Source organism: Bison bison, unplaced genomic scaffold, assembly GCF_000754665.1.
Source record: "Bison bison bison isolate TAMUID 2011002044 unplaced genomic scaffold, Bison_UMD1.0 scf7180017864500, whole genome shotgun sequence".
NCBI classification, from domain to species: Eukaryota; Metazoa; Chordata; class Mammalia; order Artiodactyla; family Bovidae; genus Bison; species Bison bison.
In genome coordinates, this window is record NW_011495059.1 from 725790 (window position 1) to 744928 (window position 19139).

Below are 19139 nucleotides of genomic sequence, written 5' to 3' on the forward strand. Positions count from 1 at the left end.
GTATGACGTGGCTATAATAAAGCTCGTGCAAACTATTGCCAACAAAAATATAGGGTTCAAATCTGGACAAGAAGAAAACTACCCAAATGTCCATTAACAGGAGAACTGTGGGATATTCATAAAACAGAGCACTGCTCAGGATAAAAAGGAGCTGACTACTAGCTACACATAATGTGGATGAGCCTCCAAAACATTACACTGAAAAGAGACAAATGCAAAAGAGTATATGTTGTATGATTCCATTAACATGAAGTTCAAGAACAGGTAAAACTAATCTATGGAGCTAGAAATCAGAACAGCGGTTGTCTATGAGAGCTGACAACAGGGGTCAAGAAAGAACTTTCTGGTATGATGGATGTTTCATATCTTGATTGACATATTGGGTTCAGGGTGTATACATTTCACAAAACCTGTAGAATCATAGCTTTGAGAAGTATAATTACATATGTGTGTGTACATTTCACTCCACGCATATTTCACCTCCATTAAAAAAACCTAGGTGTCGGCTCATCAGGTGTAACCACTCTCTTGGGGACCACTCTCATGGGGGATGCTGATAATGGGGCGGGGGTACACGGGAACTCTGCACCTTCCTCTCAGTTTTGCTGTGAACCTAAAACTGCTCTGAAAACATATAAAGTCTTTTTAAAAACAAAAGGAAAGACCACCCAGAGGATCAACAGCCCAGTGCGTTCTGTGTTGATCAGAGGGCATCTGAAACACAGGGCACAGCTCTGAACACACACAGTCCAAGAAGAAAATCACGAACCAAGAAGGCAAGCACTCAGATGGAGAGGAGTTCGGGAGGGCCACCGCCCAAGGGTCGATGAAGAAACTGGCCGTGCTGGGCCTGGATAAAGAGATGCTTCCTGGGAAAGAGGAGACTTCTTTCTCTCCGGCACCTCACCTGGAAGTGGCATCTTTGGGGAGCTGAGACTATACTCTCTTAGGTGGAGGAGGTACGTGTAGTCTTTGGAAGGAATTCCTAAATAAACTCAAAAGGTCTCTTCCGATTTCAAACTACAAATTAGGAGAGTCATGACAAAGCTCTTTGTTGAAGGACAACTACACAGTGAAAGCCAGAACCACCACTGACCGAGCCCTCCCTATCTCGGGCCTGTGGCTGTATACAGACACTAGTGACGTAGTCACACTTGCCGTTCTGGTACCAGGACCCACTCACCAATTCCAGTGCTCGCGTGGCCCTGCAAGGTAGTCATCATTATACCCATCTTCTCTCTATTTTACAGATGAGGAGACGCAGACTCAAAAGACCTCTAACCGGCAGAACCAGGGTTCACACCCACCTGCCCACGAAGCTAGTGGTCTTTCACCTACAACTCACTGCTTCTCATCTTTGGTAAGCTTTTGGGTCTTAATTTTAAGTGTGTGTTAGCATCCTTGCAGTAAATAGCGATAGTCGTGTCAGTCAAAATACATTTTAATTGGCTGCCATTAGGGAAGCTAAGTTTGCACAGAGAGCAAAGGAGTGAATGGAATCGTGTTTCTGGGACAGTTTCTCTTCCCGCTGACAGTCTGAACACAGAGGGTTGGGTTCCCAAGCTAGGCTGTGGTCATCCGTACCAGATTTTCCCCAAAGACGTGGGTCACTGTGACTGGTACCCCCTGACCTCAGGTGGGACAACAGAGGCCCTCCCCAGCTGGAGGCAGTGCTCACACCCTGCCATCTCAAGGACCATGACGCTGCTCGGTCCCCACCCTGCACCGAGCACCCACCTCATCCTTGAAGAGCCTCGCTTGGTCCTCACAACCTGTCAGGGTCTGAACGAAGCTGAAGACCTTGGAAACCAAAGGAGACGTGTTGCCAAGGGCATGGGGCTCTAGAGAGGAGGGAGGTGGCCCTGCCTGGCGTTGGTGCCTCCTGGGCTCTGACAATGTAATTTTTCTTAGCAGCCCCAGAGGATCCTGACTCTCTGTGCCGCTGGGGGCCCAAGGTGAGGCCCCTTGCTCCCAAGGCCTTGGGCTGAGCCGGTCTCTCCTGCCGGATTAGAGGCACGCCCCCCTCCCCACCCCCAGGACGGGCCTATCAAAGGGTGCTCAGGCAGCCCCAGTGGGCAGCTGGGAGAGGCTGTGGAGGGATGATGAGTCAGGAGTGGTATGGGGCTCCACCTGATGGGGCCCTTTCCTGAGCCCTCCTGCCAGGGTGCAGTGAGGGCAAAGGAGGGGCAGAGGAAGAGGGACGGGTCCCTGCCCCTCACCTCATCGATGGTCCACTTGGCGACTGTTGAGGCCGAGATGCCCGCCACACCGGGAAGGAGCTTGCAGTGCTGCTCCCAGCACACGGACAGCGACCGGTCAGGGTGGGCCGACAGGGCCGACATGAAGAGGGACTGGTGTGTGACATCGGTGGTCAGCGCTGCAAGGCAGAGGCAGAGGCTGGTGGCCAGGGCCAAGGACCAACCTGCCTCCCTCCAAAGCCCGCTCATCCCCAGGCCACCTGGGAGACTGGCTGGCAGAGGACGCCGGACCGTGGCCCCTTTCAGACAGCCCTGCAGAGCCAAGGGGGTGAGGCAGATCCCCCAACTCCTCACCGAGCACTTGGCCCTGATGTTACAGACCGTGTAGGAAGACCCCACCCTCCCCCGAGGCTATGGCAGCTGGGCCCCGCAAGGATGCTCTTTTCTCCTGGAGCTGCAGCAGCATCCTGGAAACAGCACTCTCTGGAGACCCTGCATCCACATGGCCCCTGATATCCAGGTCACCTCAGTGTGCTGTATGCTCAGTCGCTTCAGTTGTGTCCGACTCTGTGATCCTACGGCCTGGAACCCGCCAGGCTCCTCTGTCCATGGGATTCTCCAGGGGAGTATACTGGAGTGGGTTGCCGTACCCTCAGCCTGGACATCAAATGCCCATCCTGTTTGCCCTTCGTTTGCTAAGTCCTTTTGGGCCCTGATTGTTGCAGCCTCAGGGGGATTCTGTTTGAGGTGCAGTCAGACTTCCCAGGGGACTTCCCTGGCTGTCCAGTGGCTAAGACGCCACATTTCCATGAGAGGAGGCATAGGTTTGATCCCTGGTCAGGGCACTAAGATCCCCGCATGCCGTGGCGAGGTGGTGGCGAGAACCAGCCTGCCCCGTCTGAAGTGAACCCCCCAGCCGATGCCACTGCTTTAAGTTTCTCTCATCCTACTACGTCCCCAGCCAAGTCTGGTTCATTCCCTGCATGCCTGCCCCCCGCCTACTCTGGCACCTCCAGGATGATCCCTGATCCACTCGCCCACTCACACTGCCTGCCCCTCTGCTTCATCTGCTCCTGGAACCCCTGGCTCCCAACCTCCAGCCTCCAAGCGGCTCGACCTTTTGGTGAGCAACCCTGCTCTACCTGGCTTCCCCTCGGCCGGGCTGGGCAGCTGTGTACTTGCACTTCGTCTGCTTCTGGGGACTCTGGCAAACCTGGCTTCTGCCTACCTAACCTGCCTTGGCTGGCCTTTGGCCACGTGGCCACTGTCCCAGGGGGCTTGCCTGCTTCTGCCCAGAGTCCAAGAGAGCCGGCTCTATCCTATTCACTTGGTGCTAATTCCAGACTCTCGAGCACGCGGCCCCCCGCTGCCCTCTTCTCCAAGGCCCACCCTGCTCATCACCGTGTCCTTCCGTCCCTCCCCTTCACTTCAGTCTTTTGCCCTGACTCCTTGGGCCTCACAATCATCCTCAGAGCCTCTGGGATCCTGGTTCCAGCCTCACTGATGGTTCTTCTCTAACTGCCCGCCTGCTGTCTGTCTGCTCATTGGCCCAAACCCAGGCTCCCACCCACACCCTGAAGAGCCCCAGCCTTCAGGACAACCCCAGAGCTTGCAACCGCTGCACAGCCCAGTCAGCCCTTGCAGAGGACCCATTTAGGGTACAGCCTGGATCTCCCGTGACAGCTGCTGCTGCCGGCACTTGGCCTCCTGTCCCCGCAGTGTCCCTCTTCAAGGTCCACTATCTGGTGCTCCACGTATCCTGGCGAGGAGTCTGGGGGCTGAGCTCCTTATCTTTCTTCCCCAGAGCATAGGACAGAAGCATTTGTAGGCAGCCCGCAGTATCTTATCTAACTGCAAAATATCTGGTGCGTGGGTGTGTGTGTGTGTGTGTGTGTGTGTGTGTGTTAGTTGCTCAGTCTTATCTGACTTTCTGAGACCTTATGGACTATAGCCCGCCAGACCTCTAGTCCATGGGATTTTCCAGGCAAGAATACTGGAGTGGGTTGCCGTTCCTTTTTCCAGGGATTGAACTTGGGTCTCCTGCATTGCAGGCATATTCTTTACCATTTGAACCACCAGGGCGGTATCTTATCTAACTGCTAAACATCTATTATAGCCCCTCTTTTTTTTTTCTTTTGCTTAACAACAGAAATGTGTTTCTCATACTAGAAACTGGAAGTCGTCAAGGCACCAGCATACTGGGTATGTAGTGAAGGCCTACTTCCTGACCGCCAGGCTGCCGTCTCCTCAGTGTGTCCTCACATGGCAGAAGGGGCAAGGGGCCTCTTAGGAGGGTACTAATCCCATTCATGAGGAGTCCATCCTCATGACCTAATCACCTCCCAAAGGCCCCACTCCAAAGAGGATGAGGATGAAGCTTCAACATATGCGTTTGCGGGGTTACAAACATTTAGTTGAGAGCATTATTATTAGAAGTTAGCAACTCTGTGCTGAATAGGCACTGTGGAAACGTGAGGGCAGGGAAGAGGGGGAACGCAGTATAAGAGAAACCACAAATTGGACTTGGAATCAGTTCCTTACTAACTTGTTTTTTTAATGCTGGGCACCTCACTTAACATGGGCCTCAGTTTCCCAACTTGAAAACGAACTGATTGAGGGGATTTCTCTGGTGGTCCAGTGGTTAAGACTCTGAGCTCTCAATGCAGGAGGCCCGAGTTCGATTCCTGGTCAGGGAACTAGATCCCACATGCCACAACTAAGAGTTCACATGCTGCCACTAAGACCTGGTGCAGCCAAATAAATTTTAAAAAGAAATAAAAAGAAGATGAAGCGGTGTGTAAGGAAATCACAGTGGTTCCTCGTTCTTTCCAAGAACTGACACTCACAGGTCCTGGAGGGCCCCATGAGCACCATGAGCACAGCCAAGTCCTGAGCTCTCCAGGCAGGCAGCTTTCCCCAGGGAGCTGTTTTCCAGCAGATCCACACTGAGGAGGCCTACCCTCGGATGTGTGAGAAGGAACAAAATCCAGAGGGATCAGTGTCCCCTCTGCGAGAGCCAGCCAGCTGATGGAACAGGGAAGCCCTGCCCAGAGGTCAAAGGCCTGGGCGCTGTCCCTTGTCCTGTCCCTGAAGTGTCTCAGGACTCGGGTGAGTCCTTCCCAGTCTAATCCGGAACACAGCCTTGTCCATGGAAAGACTTCCCAAGTTCTCAGGATAATTCTGGAATGAACACAGCAGGCAAGCGCCCTCTGGCAGTCAGAACACGGCCTTACAATGGAAGCTGACCAGGTGTACAACATCTATGTTGCAGACCGCTTGTGAGCGTCAGCGAGACGGTAAAGATAAAGCAGCTGAAGTGGTGCTTGGCCTACAGCAGGTGCTTGGCAGTGCAGTAGCCACTATTTTTTCAGGTAACTGACACCTGAAAGGCAGGTATTATTCATGTTTTCAAGTGAGAAAACTGAAGCTCAGAGCTGTGACTTGCTCAAGGTCACACAGCTAGAAAGTAATGGCCATGACTTCCCTCCCGGGAAGCCAAGACTGAGAAAAGCAGAGCTGGGGCATCATCCCGCCTCACAGGGGGTGACCAGGAGCCCAGAGAGGCTCTGCATCTTGCCAGCAGACTCACAGCAAGGCCTGAGGTAGAAAGGGGCTAGCATCTGAGGCCGTTCAAGGCCCCATGCTGTGTCTCGGCACTGCTCTCTATCTCCAAGTATTGCGACACCTGCCCCCCAGCCTCTCCCACTCTGTGTCCCCCTGGTGACTCCTCCCACCAATAGCTAAGCTGTCACAGTGAACACGGTGGAGGACACAGGGAACAAATAACCCAGGACTCACTCGGACAACCTTCCTGTGGGATCTTCCGGTACTTTGGAGGGCGCCCGATCCTGGAGAGAGAGGAGCCGGGCCCATGGCAGGGACTCAGCGCCTGCTCTGGCCTCGGAGGACTTGAGGCTCCGCACCCTTGCCCTCCGCACCGGCCGTGATGGCGAGGCTTCTTCCTTAGGGAGAAGCCCGAGAGGTTCCTCTTACGGGCTGAGGCCTCCGTGTCTGACAGCTCTGCCTTCAGCCGGCTCTGGTTCCTCTCGGCCAGGGGGCAACCCGAGAGGCAGTGGTGAGCTGTGAACTTGCCGGTGACGTGGCCAGAGCCATCACAACCAGGAGTGGGGCACTTCCTGGAAAAGAAGAAGGTTTGAGATGAAGCTGCTTGGTCCCACTTGGCTCTTCCCAAGCCTGGCTCCACTGGGAGAGCAGACGGGTGGGCCCTGGTTGGCCACCCATGGTGGGTACAAGACAGACCCCCTCTGAGCAGTGCCTGAGGGTCCCTGAGCGGGAGCCCTTCACTCACCGGTGGTGAAAGCTGTACTTGGAGGTCCTGGTGTGTGGCAGACTCCGATAGCTGAGAGGGGGACAGCCCATGGGGGAGGCAGCACTCGGCTCTCTGGATTCTGGAGGAGCAGGCAGAAAAGGGTCAGCATGGGGTCTGGGGGGTGGAGGTGGGCCTGGGGGAAGGGACATGGAAGGTAGGGAAGGTCAGCACTAGGAACCAGTTCCCAGGTACAGGGGCCATGAGCCAGGCTGGGATGCCACTTCCTGCGAATGGACATCAGTCCCTCACGGGGGAATGGGGGCTTGCCTCTCATATACACTGTGGAAACCTGTAGGCCATACCCTCTGTTTCTGGAAAGAAGAGCACCCTCGATCACCTTGGGGCTGGTGTGGACACAGCTGCACCCAGAAGCTACATCAGCCAGATTCATGTTATTCTCGTTTCTCAGTTTCAACCCCAAGACTTTGGGGACTATTTTTTTAGTCTCTGTCTATGCTTGGAGAACAGTTGAGAAGGATCCATGCCCCGTATGAAACAGATGCGGGTGACCTCCAAGCCCTGCCGGCAGCGGGGAGCAGGATCTGATGCAGGGAGCCACGATGCCTTAGCAAGCACTGCGCATGCTCTGCGTGGCTCTGCTGGACGCTGAGAAGACTCCTCAGGGCACAACTACCTCCGAAGCATCTGCTCCCAAGTGAGCTTGGCCCTTCACACCTCCAGGTCCCCCACCCAGCAACTGAGGAGGCCAGAAGCACTGCTCAGTGTGACAGAGACCCTCCCCAGGGTGGGGAGGATGAGGGATCCCAGAGTTTACTGTGGGCATACTATAGAAGGGAGGTGGTGCCAGAGCTCGGGGGCAGGGTCAGACATCAGGAGGAAAGGGTCAGAGTGCCCCAGGGGTACACACGGAGAGGAGGTTGCAGGGGATGTCCCGTCTTGGAGCACCAGCCTGCCGGGTGGATGTCAGGGTGGTCAGCATCAATCCAGAAGTCATAGGTGTGACTCCAGCCATCAAAGTGGAGCTGGGGAGGAAAGAAAGGCCCGGGAGGTCAGGTGTTCCTCATGGAGCCCAGCTCGGCCGGGAGGTCCTCCAGGCTCCAGGAGGCTCTCCCCATCCCTGGGGCCTGTCAGAAGCAAGATCCTGAATTGGAAGAACAAAGGAGCCAACCTCACAATAATCCATCTCGACCACCACACTTCCCAAGGGTTCCACCTATGAAGTTACTGGCATGCATGCATGCCAAGTTGCTTCAGTCATGTCCAACTCTTTGGGACCCCATGAACTGCAGCCTACCAACCGGGCTTCTCTGTCTATGGGGATTCTTCAGGCAAGAATACTGGAGTGGGTTGCCATGCCCTGCTCCAGGGGATCTTCCCGATCCAGGGATAGAACCCGTGTCTCCTGTGGCTCCTGCACTGCAAGTGAATTCTTTACTGCTGAGCTACCAGGGAAGCCCTGAAGTTACTGGCATCTCCCATCAGTCCTTGGGTAGGACAAGGATTCATGGGCCCATCTGATAGGCTCAGAGAAGGGACGGGATCTGTCCCGACTCACAAAGGTTAAGTCGCAGATGAGACCTGACTGAGACCCAAGATCTTCCGCCTCAAGTTTAGAGCTCCCTTCCCTGCAACATGCAGCTTCCCTGCAGTCTGGCTCATGCCATGCCCTTGACCTCAGCCCCGTCTACGGAAGTCCTGCCCCATCGGCCTGTCCACTCCCCCAGCCCGAGGGGCCCAGAGCCACCTTTATCCGATGATCCTCCACATCCTCCACGCTGGCCACACGAATTAGGGCTGGGTTCCTGCGGTCCACGGCTTCCAGCTTCATGTTGACCAGGAAGCTGTGTGGGGGTCGCTATAGGGGGAGAGTGGTCTTCAGGCTAAGGCCCTGCTCAGCAGAGCTGAGGCCCCAAGAGGGATGCCCAGGTGTTGTGCTTGGGGAAACCGTGGCCAAAGTGGGAGGCCGGGGCCCTGTCCTGCCTGACCGAGGGCTCCACACTTCCCTGAACTCAGCTCTGAGGGCAGAGAAAGCCAACTCACCACCTTGAAGGCCCAGGCAGGCACAGCAGAGGCACCAGTTTCTTCCAGATATTTCTCCCAACAGAAGCTGTCAGGGTCTGGGTAGTCTGGAGGAGAGGATGAGGGCAATGTCTAGGCCGGGTGTAGCGGGGAGCTCCTCCCCTCCAAGCAGGGCCAGGGGTGTGGAAAGGACAGAAGCCCGTGGACAGAAATCCCCGTGTCACAGCCTGCTCCTTGCAGGGGGCTCCTGAAGGGGAGGGGTGCCGGGCAGAAGCAAGCAATTTAGTTGGTTATCTGGGAACCCCAGTTCCCAGTCCTCTCCTTGGCTCTGTTGCCTCGCTCCAGCCCCAGTCCCATCTGAACCCCTAATGTATGTTCTGAGTGCTAAGTCGCTTCAGTCATGTCCAGCTCTTTGCGATCCTATGGACTGAAGCCCATCAGGCTTCTCTGCCCATGGAATTCTCCAGGCAAGAATACTGGAGTGGGTTGCTATGCCTTCCTCCAGGTGATCGTCCTGACCCAGGAAGCAAACCTGCATCTCTGACGTCTCCTGTACTGGCAGGCGGGTTCTTTATCACTAGTGCCAGTGTAACACCACTGACAGGGAAGAATACGCTTTCTTCACTCTGGATTCCTGTTCCCTTACTGACAGGGCTCAGCTAACTTTCGTTTTGGTTTTTTTTTGGCTGTGAGATCTTAGTTCCCTGACCAGGGATCGAACCCATGTCCTCGGCAGTGAAAGGGCAGAGTCCTAACCCCTGGACCAGGAATTTCCTTTCAGCCTCAACAGAGTCAGGGTTTAACAGTACTCTCCTAAGATCAAAGGGTTCTCAGCTCTCAGGCAAAGAAGCTAAGGCTCCAGGCTACACGTGTGCCCTTGGCCTGCCCTTAGAGACCCAGCTAATGAGGTACTGGTAAGGACTGGGGAGAGAGGGGTGGCTCAGGCTGCAGGGTCACCTTGTGGAGGGGTGAGGGGCTTTCCTTGCTTCTGGCACCAGCCCACCGGGTGGATGTAGGGGCTGCTGGAATCACACCTGAAACCCAAGAATTCTTCACTGTCTCAGGTGAGACTTCGAGGCCTGGAGCCCGCTGTCCTGTGACATCACGGCAACAGGGCCCACCCTCATGTTACTTCTGAGGGAGAGTCAGACTGGTGACTGGTGAGGGAGTCAGAAAATTCCAACAGTAACTAAAAACTCTAATACCGCCTTAATATCTCAGAGAAAGTCATGGGTCACGGAGTCTGCTTGTTTTAACCTCGGTATTTTTAGATGAAACATTTAATTGTCATAATTACTAAATGATGCAGATCCGGGTCCCCAACCTCCGGGATCTAATGCCTGGTGATCCGAGGTGGGGCTGATGTAATAAGAACAGAAATAAACCGCACAATAAATGGACTGTGCTTGAATCATCCCCGAACCACGCCCTCACCCCCGGTCCTTGAAAACACTGTTTTCCACGAAACTGGTCCCTGGTGCCAAAGAGGCTGGGCCCCTGTAGATGAGATCCACAGGGCAGTCGATTGTCCCCTGAGCAATACGAATATCAGGGCTGAGCTGGGCTGCCTGGCGCATCCCATGCCCACCGTCCCTCCCCTGCCCCTGTCCCCGCCCCCTGGGGCCAAGTCTGGGCCCTCCCACTACCAGTAGTCGTAAGTGTCATCCCAGTTGTCAAAGTGCACCAGGAAGCGGCTGTCCACCACGTCGGTCACGCTGGCCACGCAGACAAGCGACGGGTTCATGCGGTCCACAGCTTCCAGCTTCATGCCCACCTGGAAGCCCAGGGGTGGGGGACTCTGGGGGCAAGAAGAGGGGCTGCCACGGCCAGGCCCAGGCTGGCTTGTGCTGGCCCAGGACCCACTGGCAAAGGAAGAGGAATAGGTTCCCTGGGGGTTGTGTTTCTGCTGGGTGGGCACGGGCAGGGAGGGTGGGAGAAAGAGGCTGAGGAAGAGGGTCTCTCCAGGGAAGAATCATACCCGCCAGCCCTGAGCCCTCAGGCACTTCTGGCCTCCGAGGGATGCTCAGAGAAAGCCTCACTGTGGAAGTGTCACTGATAGGAGGCCACTCACTCACCCAAAGAGCCTGCCAGGCTGAGCACAAGCCTCCCCTCCCCAGACAAGCCCGGCCCAGCTTGAGCTGAGGGAGCTGGGTCCACCACGGGGTGGCGGGGAAAGACGAGCTGACATGTGAGGCAGGCGGTGGGGAGAGGGGGCAGGGAGGCACCTGCCATGTGTCGGACATAAGCTCCAAAAGCCATCACCTCCCTCAGTCTTTACAACAACCCTAGGAAGATGGGTATCATCGTCTCCATTTTTGTAAGTTAAGTGACTTGCCCAGGACCACAAAGCTGGTCAACGGTGGGGCCGGGACTTGAACAGTTTGACTTAAAATCTGCATCCCTTGTCACAAGAGCTGGTAGAAGCCCACCAGTCACCTGTAAGTATGCTCTCTGGGGCAGGAGCAGGGTAGGTGGTACCTGTCCATGCCTGAACAATATGGGGCAGTCCCTGGCCCACGGGGACCCGGGACTTTCCAGACGGTAACATGTTTACCGGGCTTCCCTGGTGGCTCAGTGGTAAAAGAATCCACCTGCCAATGCAGGAGACACAGAAGACTCAGGTTCTATTCCTGGGTCAGGACGGTCCTCTGGAGAAAGAAATGGCAACCCACCCCAGTATTCTTGCCTGGGAAATCCCACGGACATAGGAACCTGGTGGGCTACAGTCTATGCAGTCGCAAAGAGTCAGACATGACTTAGCACCAACAATAACTTGTTTACTGGGAGTTCCCTAGATCTCTCAGGCCTCTGGTTTGGGATTAGGAGATGCTTTAATTGTGGGATAAAGTTGCCAGTGGCCTCAAACAGAAAGAAGGACAAGAGGTGAAAGCTGGGACCACATGGGAGAGCTTCAATGTTGGTCAAAAGGATGGAAAAAGCTGCTCCCAGAATAAAGGTTTGGACCTGACGACAAGAATTGCAGGGAAACCCAAGCAAGAAAGGAGGACACCTCAGTGCCCAGGCTCAGAGGTGATGTGTGGAGGAGAGGATTTCAGCAGTAGGGAAGAGGGGGGAAACTGGAGGAAACCCAAAACTTCTTTCCTCTCTGGCCCTGGAATTGCTCAGGGAGCCCCTCCCGTTCGATGAGGACCAGAACCGAGCTGAAAGCACCCGTAGGTAAGCGCTCGTCCGCTGACTCAGATACCCTGGCCGGCTGCAGTGACTGTCCTGGGGGCACTCACGTGGCTCTGGCTCACAAACAGGTGCTTGGGGGCAGCCTGGGCTCTTGTGCTGCGCAGGTACTGGCTCCAGCTGAACTCCTCCTCCTTGTAACCTAGGCCCCTCGGGGGGGACGAACAGAGCGCCGTGCAGACAGAGGCTGGGCTGTGGCGAGGGCACCCCACACGGAAGCAGCAGAATCAGGCAGGCCTGAGGACCCCACAACCCTCAGGAACCTGCCCAGGGACCCCCCTGCCAAAGCAGGACGCAGCCTGGGTGGACTTCTCTCAAAGGGCAAGGGCAGAGCAGAAGCTCTAAGGCCGAGTCATAGCAGGATGGGACGCAGAAAGGCTGGTTGTACAATGGGAACAGGGAAGGGGGGAACCACAGGGAAGGAGTCAGGGAGGGTCTGGGGGCTCACTGCCTCACTGGGACCAACCCAGCCAGGCCTTACCTTTGGGGGGCTGCAGCTTGTGCCCCGTCTTCTCGAACCAGCCAGCCGGATGAATGTCAGGGGAATTGGCATTGATCCAGAAGTCATGGCACTCGGAATACCCATCAAAGTGCAGACGTAGGCGGTAGCCACACACCTGACCCCATAAGGGGGAAGCACAGGGACTCCGATGCCAGCAGACACCCTGTTTCCCTTCCCTCACCACTCCTCGTCCAGCCTGGTAGTCTCAGGGGTCTGCTACTAGAAGGTTACCCCCTTCACCCCTCCTGACTCCTAGGTTTCCCTGCATCCTGAACTTTGCCATACACCCTCCCATCCTACAAGGAGCACAGCTCATGTGCTAATGAGCCCTGAGCTCTGGGCACAAGACAGGAGATTCTAAGACAACCTCTGGCCGCTTTGAGCCCTGGACAGATCCCAAAGGCACTGACCAAAGCTCAAGGCCCCCAAGGACCCTTCCTTCTGCTACCTTCTCTTGCTGCTCAGACCTCAGCCTGCTAATGGCAGTTCCATGAACACAGTGCCCTTGAACGTGCTGTTCCACGGCCCAGTGCCTTTTTCTCACTTTGCTTCTTGTGCCTGGGACATCCTACTCACCTCTCGAGACTCAGCAATGGAGGCTCTTCCCCTCTGAAGCCGTTCCTGCCCCTTCAGTGCCCCCCTGCATACAACTGTCATCACCCCGAGGGGTATCACTGTTTATCTGGCTGATGCCCACACAACTGTGAGCTCCTAAGAGGATAAGGACCTTGTTGGACTCATGCCACCATCCCTGCCCTTGGGAGTGCTGCTCCTCAGTAAACTCACCATCTCAACCCTTCTCCTGCTTTTTGTTTGTATTTTAGTTTTCCTCATATTCTGCCTCAACCCCCTATTAGGTTGGGGGCTGTCTGAATCCAGGCCCTCTGTGCCGTTGGCTGACTCCTTCAGTCCATCCCGAGGGGAGTCACCAGGATGAGGGTGCCAGCCTCAGCTCACCTCGGCCACAGTGAGGATGAAGTACATGCTCGGGTGCTGAGGGTCGATGCCTTCCAACTTCATGCCCAGTCTGAAGCCATTCTTGTTATGAGTGACTGTCTGGTACTGTTAATGCACAGATGGGAGAGGATCCAGCTCCCCTCTGGCCATTATCCTAGCCTAGTGGGCTGGGGGTGAAGAAACTACCATAGGGGCCCACCTGCTTAGCACTACCAAAGAGGTAACTTATTTGGGGAACTTTAGTGCAGGGATCCAAAGCAGGATAGACTAGCCTCCAGCTCCCTTGAAAAGTGGACTTCAGGGCTCCGTCTTACCCAAGTCAGTGTGTAGAATTAAGTAAAAGGCAACAGAATTCAAAAGTCTGCAGGCCCAGTGATGGGTAAGCCTGGGTCTCACCTCCTGTTTCTTCCCACCCAGGAAGTGCCTTATAGTGATCCTTATAGTAGAAAAGGTCTCTAATCAGTCTGCCCCCTTCCACCCTGCCAGTCCTTTGAGGGATGTCAGACACAGAAAGCAGCAGAAGGCCTGAGTTTGGAGGTGAGTCCCTGGACTGGGAGACAAGCTCTTCATAACACAGAAGTATCCAACTCACATCCTGGAAGAGGCTGATGGGGGCAGCGATGGCCTTCTGCTCCTCAAGGTAGGATTCCCACGACCAGCCTGGTTTCTTCTCCTCTGAGGCTGTGGGGAGGAGACAGACAGGCTGACCCTTCAGGTAGTGGTTGGTGGTTTACTCGCTAAGTCCTATCCTGACTCTTGCAACCTCATGGACTGCAGCCCACCAGGCTCCTTTGTCCCTGGAATTCTCCAGGCAAGAATACTGGAGTGGGTTGCCATTTCCTCCTCCAGGGGATCTTCCCGACCCGGGGATCAAACCCACGTCTCCTGCATTGCAGGCAGATTCTTTACCAATAGAGCCACCAGGAAAGTCCTAGGCTACTTCTTAAATACGACCTTCCTCAGTTCCCCCAACCCAACTCTACCTTAACCTCCAAAACAAACCTCTGCCTATGATCACATGCTGCCCTCTGATTCCACTCAGCCATGAGGGTGCCAGACACACAGGGCCCAGGCGAGACTCAGTCTCAGGTGAGGCTGCACCAAATTCTGCCGGCCCTGCCTGGCCCTCACCCCTAGGCCATTGTCAGCAAAGGCACTCTGGATTATAGGCCCACTAACAGAGGTTACAAAGTCTCAGCCATAGAGGGCCAGAGCTGTGTGACAAGTCCTGAACCAGAGGACTGAATCACAGCACCACCTAAGCTCACTGGGAAAGAAGAGGAAAAACAGAAACAAAGAGAGGAAAACATGCAAGGAGGAAGAACAGAAGAGACCACACAGAGGGTTTCCCTGGTGGCGGAGCGGTTAAGAATCCACCTGCCAATGCAGGGGACACAGGTTAGATTCCTGATCTGGGGAGATTCCACACATCCCAGAGCAACTGAGCCTGTGGGCCACAACTACTGAAGCCTATACTCTCTAGAGTCAGAAAGCTGCAATTACTGAAGTCTTAGTGCCCAGAGCCTGTGCTCTGAAACAAGAAACCACCGCAGTGAGAAGCCCAGGCACTGCAAAGAAGGGTAGCCCCTGCTCGCAGCAACCAAAGAAAGCCAACAGACCCAGCACAGCCAAAAAACCACCTCAATGAGCTATAACTTCATACCCACTAGGATGGTTATAATAAAAAAGACAGAGGGACTTCTCTGGTGGTCCAGTGGCTAAGACTCTGTGGTCCCAATGCAGGGCACCTGGGTTCGATCCCTGGACAGGGAATTAGATCCCATATACTGCAATTAAAAGTCAGGACAACTAAATAAATCCTTTTTAAAAATAAAAAAGACAAATTTTATTTATAACAAGCCTTGGTGAGAATGTGGATAAACTGGAACTTTCATACGCTACTGGTGGGAATATACGTTGGTTTGGCCACTTTGGAAAACATTCTAGCAGTTCCTTAAGAGGCTAAACATACGGTTACCATAGCACCCAGCAATTCCACTCCTATGTATATACCCAAGAGAAATGAACACTTATGGCCAGACAAAATTTGTGCACAGATGCTCATATCAGCATTATTCATAACAGCCCCAAAGTGGAAAAGAACACACATACCCATCAGTTGATAAAGTGTGATATTTCCTACAATGGAATATTACTCAGCAATAAAAATGGATGACATACTGATACATGGTACAACACGGATAAACTATGAAAACACTGTGCTAACTGCAAGAAGCCAGTCACCAAGGACCACATGCTATATGATCTCATTTATATGAAATGTCTAAAACAGGCGAATCCATGTATACAGAAAGTAGATTGGTGGTTGACTAAGGCTGGAGGGGAATTCGCGCTTTGGGCAGAATGTCAGTTAATAGATACAGGGTTTCTTTTTGGAGTGATGAAAATGTTCTAAAATTGATCGTGGTTATGTTTATACATTTCCATGAATAGACCACAAACCACTGCATTATATACCTCAAATGAGTAGATTGCATGTTTTGTGAATTATAACTCAATAAAGCCATTAGAAAGCTATTTCTTACAAAAATACGTATAAAGCATTAACTGTAGAAAAAAATGGATATGTTAGACACAGATTCTCTGCACACGTAGGACACATGAGCAGCCCTGACATGCCCACTCCTACTCCCAGATTCTTCTGCTAAAAGGTCCCCAAAATGAGTGGAGAAAGATTTTAGCCATAAAAGCAAACTTCTGTCTACTGACAAGGTTTCTTCCCTTGAAAAAAGGCAGAAAGGAGAAAATGTCCAGGAACTAATGCCACACAGTAATGTTCACAGTTGAGATGGTGAAACGTACAAATCAAAAGATAACTTCAACCTGGTCAACAGGACCCAGCAGAAAAAATGCTAGTTTAAGAAAGTACATTCTTAAGAAAGACAGAGCAGTGGAGCCAATATACCTATATATCTATAGTTGCTGCTGCTGCTGCTAAGTCGCTTCAGTCGTGTCCGACTCTGTGCGACCCCATAGACGGCAGCCCATCAGGCTCCCCTGTCCCTGGGGTTCTCTAGGCAAGAACACTGGAGTGGGTTGCCCTTTCCTTCTCCAATGCATGAAAGTGAAAAGTGAAAGTGAAGTCATTCAGTTGTGTCCGACCCTCAGCGACCCCATGGACTGCAGCCTACCAGGCTCCTCCGTCCATGGGATTTTCCAGGCAAGAGTACTGGAGTGGGGTGCCATTGCCTTCTCTGATATCTATAGTTAGATATATATAATATAGTTAGATATATTAACTCCTGCCTCTATTTAAGACTTAAGAGGACATAAACCAGAATTTTCCTGGTGGTCCAATGACTAAGACTCCATGCTCCCAAAGCAGGGGGCCCAGGTTTGATCCCTGAGGAGGGAACTAGATCCCACATGCCTTAACTAAGAATTCGCATGCCTCGACTAAAGAGCCCACATGCCACAATGAATATCAAAGATCCTTCGTGCCACAGCGAAGACCTGGTACAGCCAAATAATTAATTAATTAATTAAAAGAGGACAAAAACTAATGAGAGCTAAGACTTTGGCTTCTGATGTGACAGCCTTGGGTGAGAAAGAGAGCCATGAGAATATGGTTTGGCTAAGATAGGCAGAATATAGACTACTATAGTGTTTGATGCCCTGGACACAGATCAGGTTCCTCTGACTGGCAATGGGTTCATCAAGGGAGAAAGATGTCCTACAACTGACCTCACTCTCTGGCTCTCTAAGAAACAGGAAAGACAGTGACTCATGCAACAAGCCATAGTCCAAAAGGAAACACCAGTTCAGTTCAGTTCAGGAAACATCAGTTCAGTTCAGTTCAGTCGCTCAGTCGTGTCCGACTCTTTGTGACCCCACGAATCACAGCACGCCAGGCCTCCCTGTCCATTACCATCTCCCGGAGTTCACTCAACATACAACTCATTTATTCATCCACTGAACAAACATTTATTGAGAGTGTACTCCACACCAGCCTCTGGGCTAAGGACCAGGGATATAATGACTAGTAGAAGAGATTCAGTTTTGAGGAAGGCAGAGAGACATTGCTACACAGTCTCTGGGTGATTGTGTGATAAACTCTACTTGGCTCCAATTGGCTGCTGTCATGGAAAGTGGAGATGGTAATGCAGAAGGTCTGAGGGCCACAGCTCGCTAATAATGATCTTTGTTCCATTTTTCTTAAAACCAAAGGATTAGAATGGAGGCCCAAATAGCAAGGTCAGACCAGTGACCAGTATGGACTTGCCCACACCACCACAGGGAAGCAATACCATGTGGTGCCATTAAAGTCTGCTCAAGTCTTTGGATATTATGAGGCCTACTCACAACTGGCTGCTGCTGCTGCTGCTAAGTCGCTGGATAGTAGAGGATAAACAAACACATGATATTAGCCTCAAGAAGATACATATACCATGGCACAAACCAAAAACACACTCTGTCACACACGCACACATACATGCTAACTTAGGGTCATCTATTTACGTACAATACACCATCACAATGGTAACCTGCACTCCCAGCTTCACACCTCCAAAGGCATATACACATGGTTCATGAATATATATACACAGGCCATCATACCAGGCTGGCTGCTGTTCCATTCGTCACTTTCTAGGGTGTTAGTGGTAGGTTGTCCCTCTGGATCCTTTCCTTCTTCTTGCTTCTCCTGTAGAAGACAACAGATCCCAGCTTCCTGTCTTTATGAGTTGGTGTGAAGCCCCTATCTCTATTCCTGACCCAGGCCTAGCTCTCTGGCCACACGGTGTTCTGCTCCCAGTGGGTGGATATTCTTCTAGGCTACCAGCAGGAACACAGCTCTGGCAGACAACCCTTTACCACATGGGCACAGTCTCATACCCCCTAGTTTACACAGCCTGATTACAGTTCTCACTCCCAGGTGGGGAAACTGAGGACACGAATACCTGCCCTGTGCTCCATGGCCTCCAGCCCAGAGATGGGGCCCCAGTGAGGAATCTTTCCATCTGCCTGCAGACCTACTTGGGTGCTGGTTCATGTCAAAGTGACAGCCCTGCTATTAGACTGAGGTGGGGGCTCTAGAAAAACAGGAAAGTTGTTTATTTATTTCCCTGAAACCAAGTACAGGATCTGACTCCAGACAGGACCCAAAAATACAATGAGTGAGTTATTATGTGTCTTCTGTGGCCCAGCCCCACCATCTGGATTAATGGAGGGAGTGGTGAGAACTGAGGTACAACCTCCCCCTGCCCTCCCAGTTGTCCGCTTCCTACCATGGCCTCTGGCTCAGATTCGTTCTCGGATGGGCTCTGATATTCCCTGTGCTTCCTCTTCTTCACGGGTTTGAGGAGCTCAGAAGCGCTGGTGCAGTTGTTCTGGCCTGAGGAGTTCTCCACTATGACTGACCTGAGGGACAGACAGCCTGAGGGAAGGAACCACCCACCCTGCACCATCCACCTCCCCTCAAAGATCGGAACAGGAGCGGGGCCTTGGGGCCGGAGAAGCCCCAAAGGGGCTTCAGGGCCGGAAAGGCAAAGAAGTGGGGCTTAATTCCCTCCGGCTTACCGCTCCTGGAAGCGCTGAGGGCAGCCATCATTGGAGGAACTAGGATCTGGACCAGCGCCTTGCTGAGGCCCACAAGCCTGGCACGGGCAGGTGCCATCATCCTCTGGTGGGTCTTGAGGCGGACCTTCCGGAGGGTCCTGGGGGAGGTCCGCTGGGGGAGACCAAGGCACCTCAGGCCGCCCACCCAACACGTCCACACTCAGGCTCCGCCCACCTCGGAGCCCACACTGGGCCTCCACCTCGGTCCCATTCCCCACTTCCCCCACTGGACAGCCCTGTCTCCCTCGCCAGAGCCTTCTCCGCCCCCAGACCAACCCGCCGGTGGGGGCACACCCGCCGGGGCCCGGGCCACGCCCCCTAGGGCCACGCCTCTGGCTTCGGCTGCCCTGCGAGTTCGGGGCTCTCCCAGCCTCCGCAGGGGCCCAGCTCCGGGCCTGGGGCT

At 53.5% G+C, this 19139-nt stretch overlaps 1 protein-coding gene across 1 annotated transcript in view; it reads right to left on the reverse strand.

Annotated features, from left to right (window-relative positions):
* Positions 1-19139, reverse strand: part of L3MBTL1 (l(3)mbt-like 1 (Drosophila)) — a 31616-nt gene that overhangs the window by 3059 nt on the left and 9418 nt on the right. Inside the window, exons 4-19 of the mRNA XM_010829233.1 lie at positions 18698-19137; positions 18406-18538; positions 17738-17822; positions 13752-13840; positions 13160-13264; positions 12182-12317; positions 11751-11842; positions 10155-10306; positions 9466-9542; positions 8530-8615; positions 8234-8344; positions 7397-7511; positions 6508-6607; positions 5997-6334; positions 2220-2377; positions 1738-1800 (exon numbers count right to left, since the gene is read on the reverse strand). Coding sequence (XP_010827535.1) covers positions 1738-1800; positions 2220-2377; positions 5997-6334; positions 6508-6607; positions 7397-7511; positions 8234-8344; positions 8530-8615; positions 9466-9542; positions 10155-10306; positions 11751-11842; positions 12182-12317; positions 13160-13264; positions 13752-13840; positions 17738-17822; positions 18406-18538; positions 18698-19137 — 2280 coding nt within the window. The remainder of the gene's footprint in view (positions 1-1737; positions 1801-2219; positions 2378-5996; positions 6335-6507; positions 6608-7396; positions 7512-8233; positions 8345-8529; positions 8616-9465; positions 9543-10154; positions 10307-11750; positions 11843-12181; positions 12318-13159; positions 13265-13751; positions 13841-17737; positions 17823-18405; positions 18539-18697; positions 19138-19139) is intronic.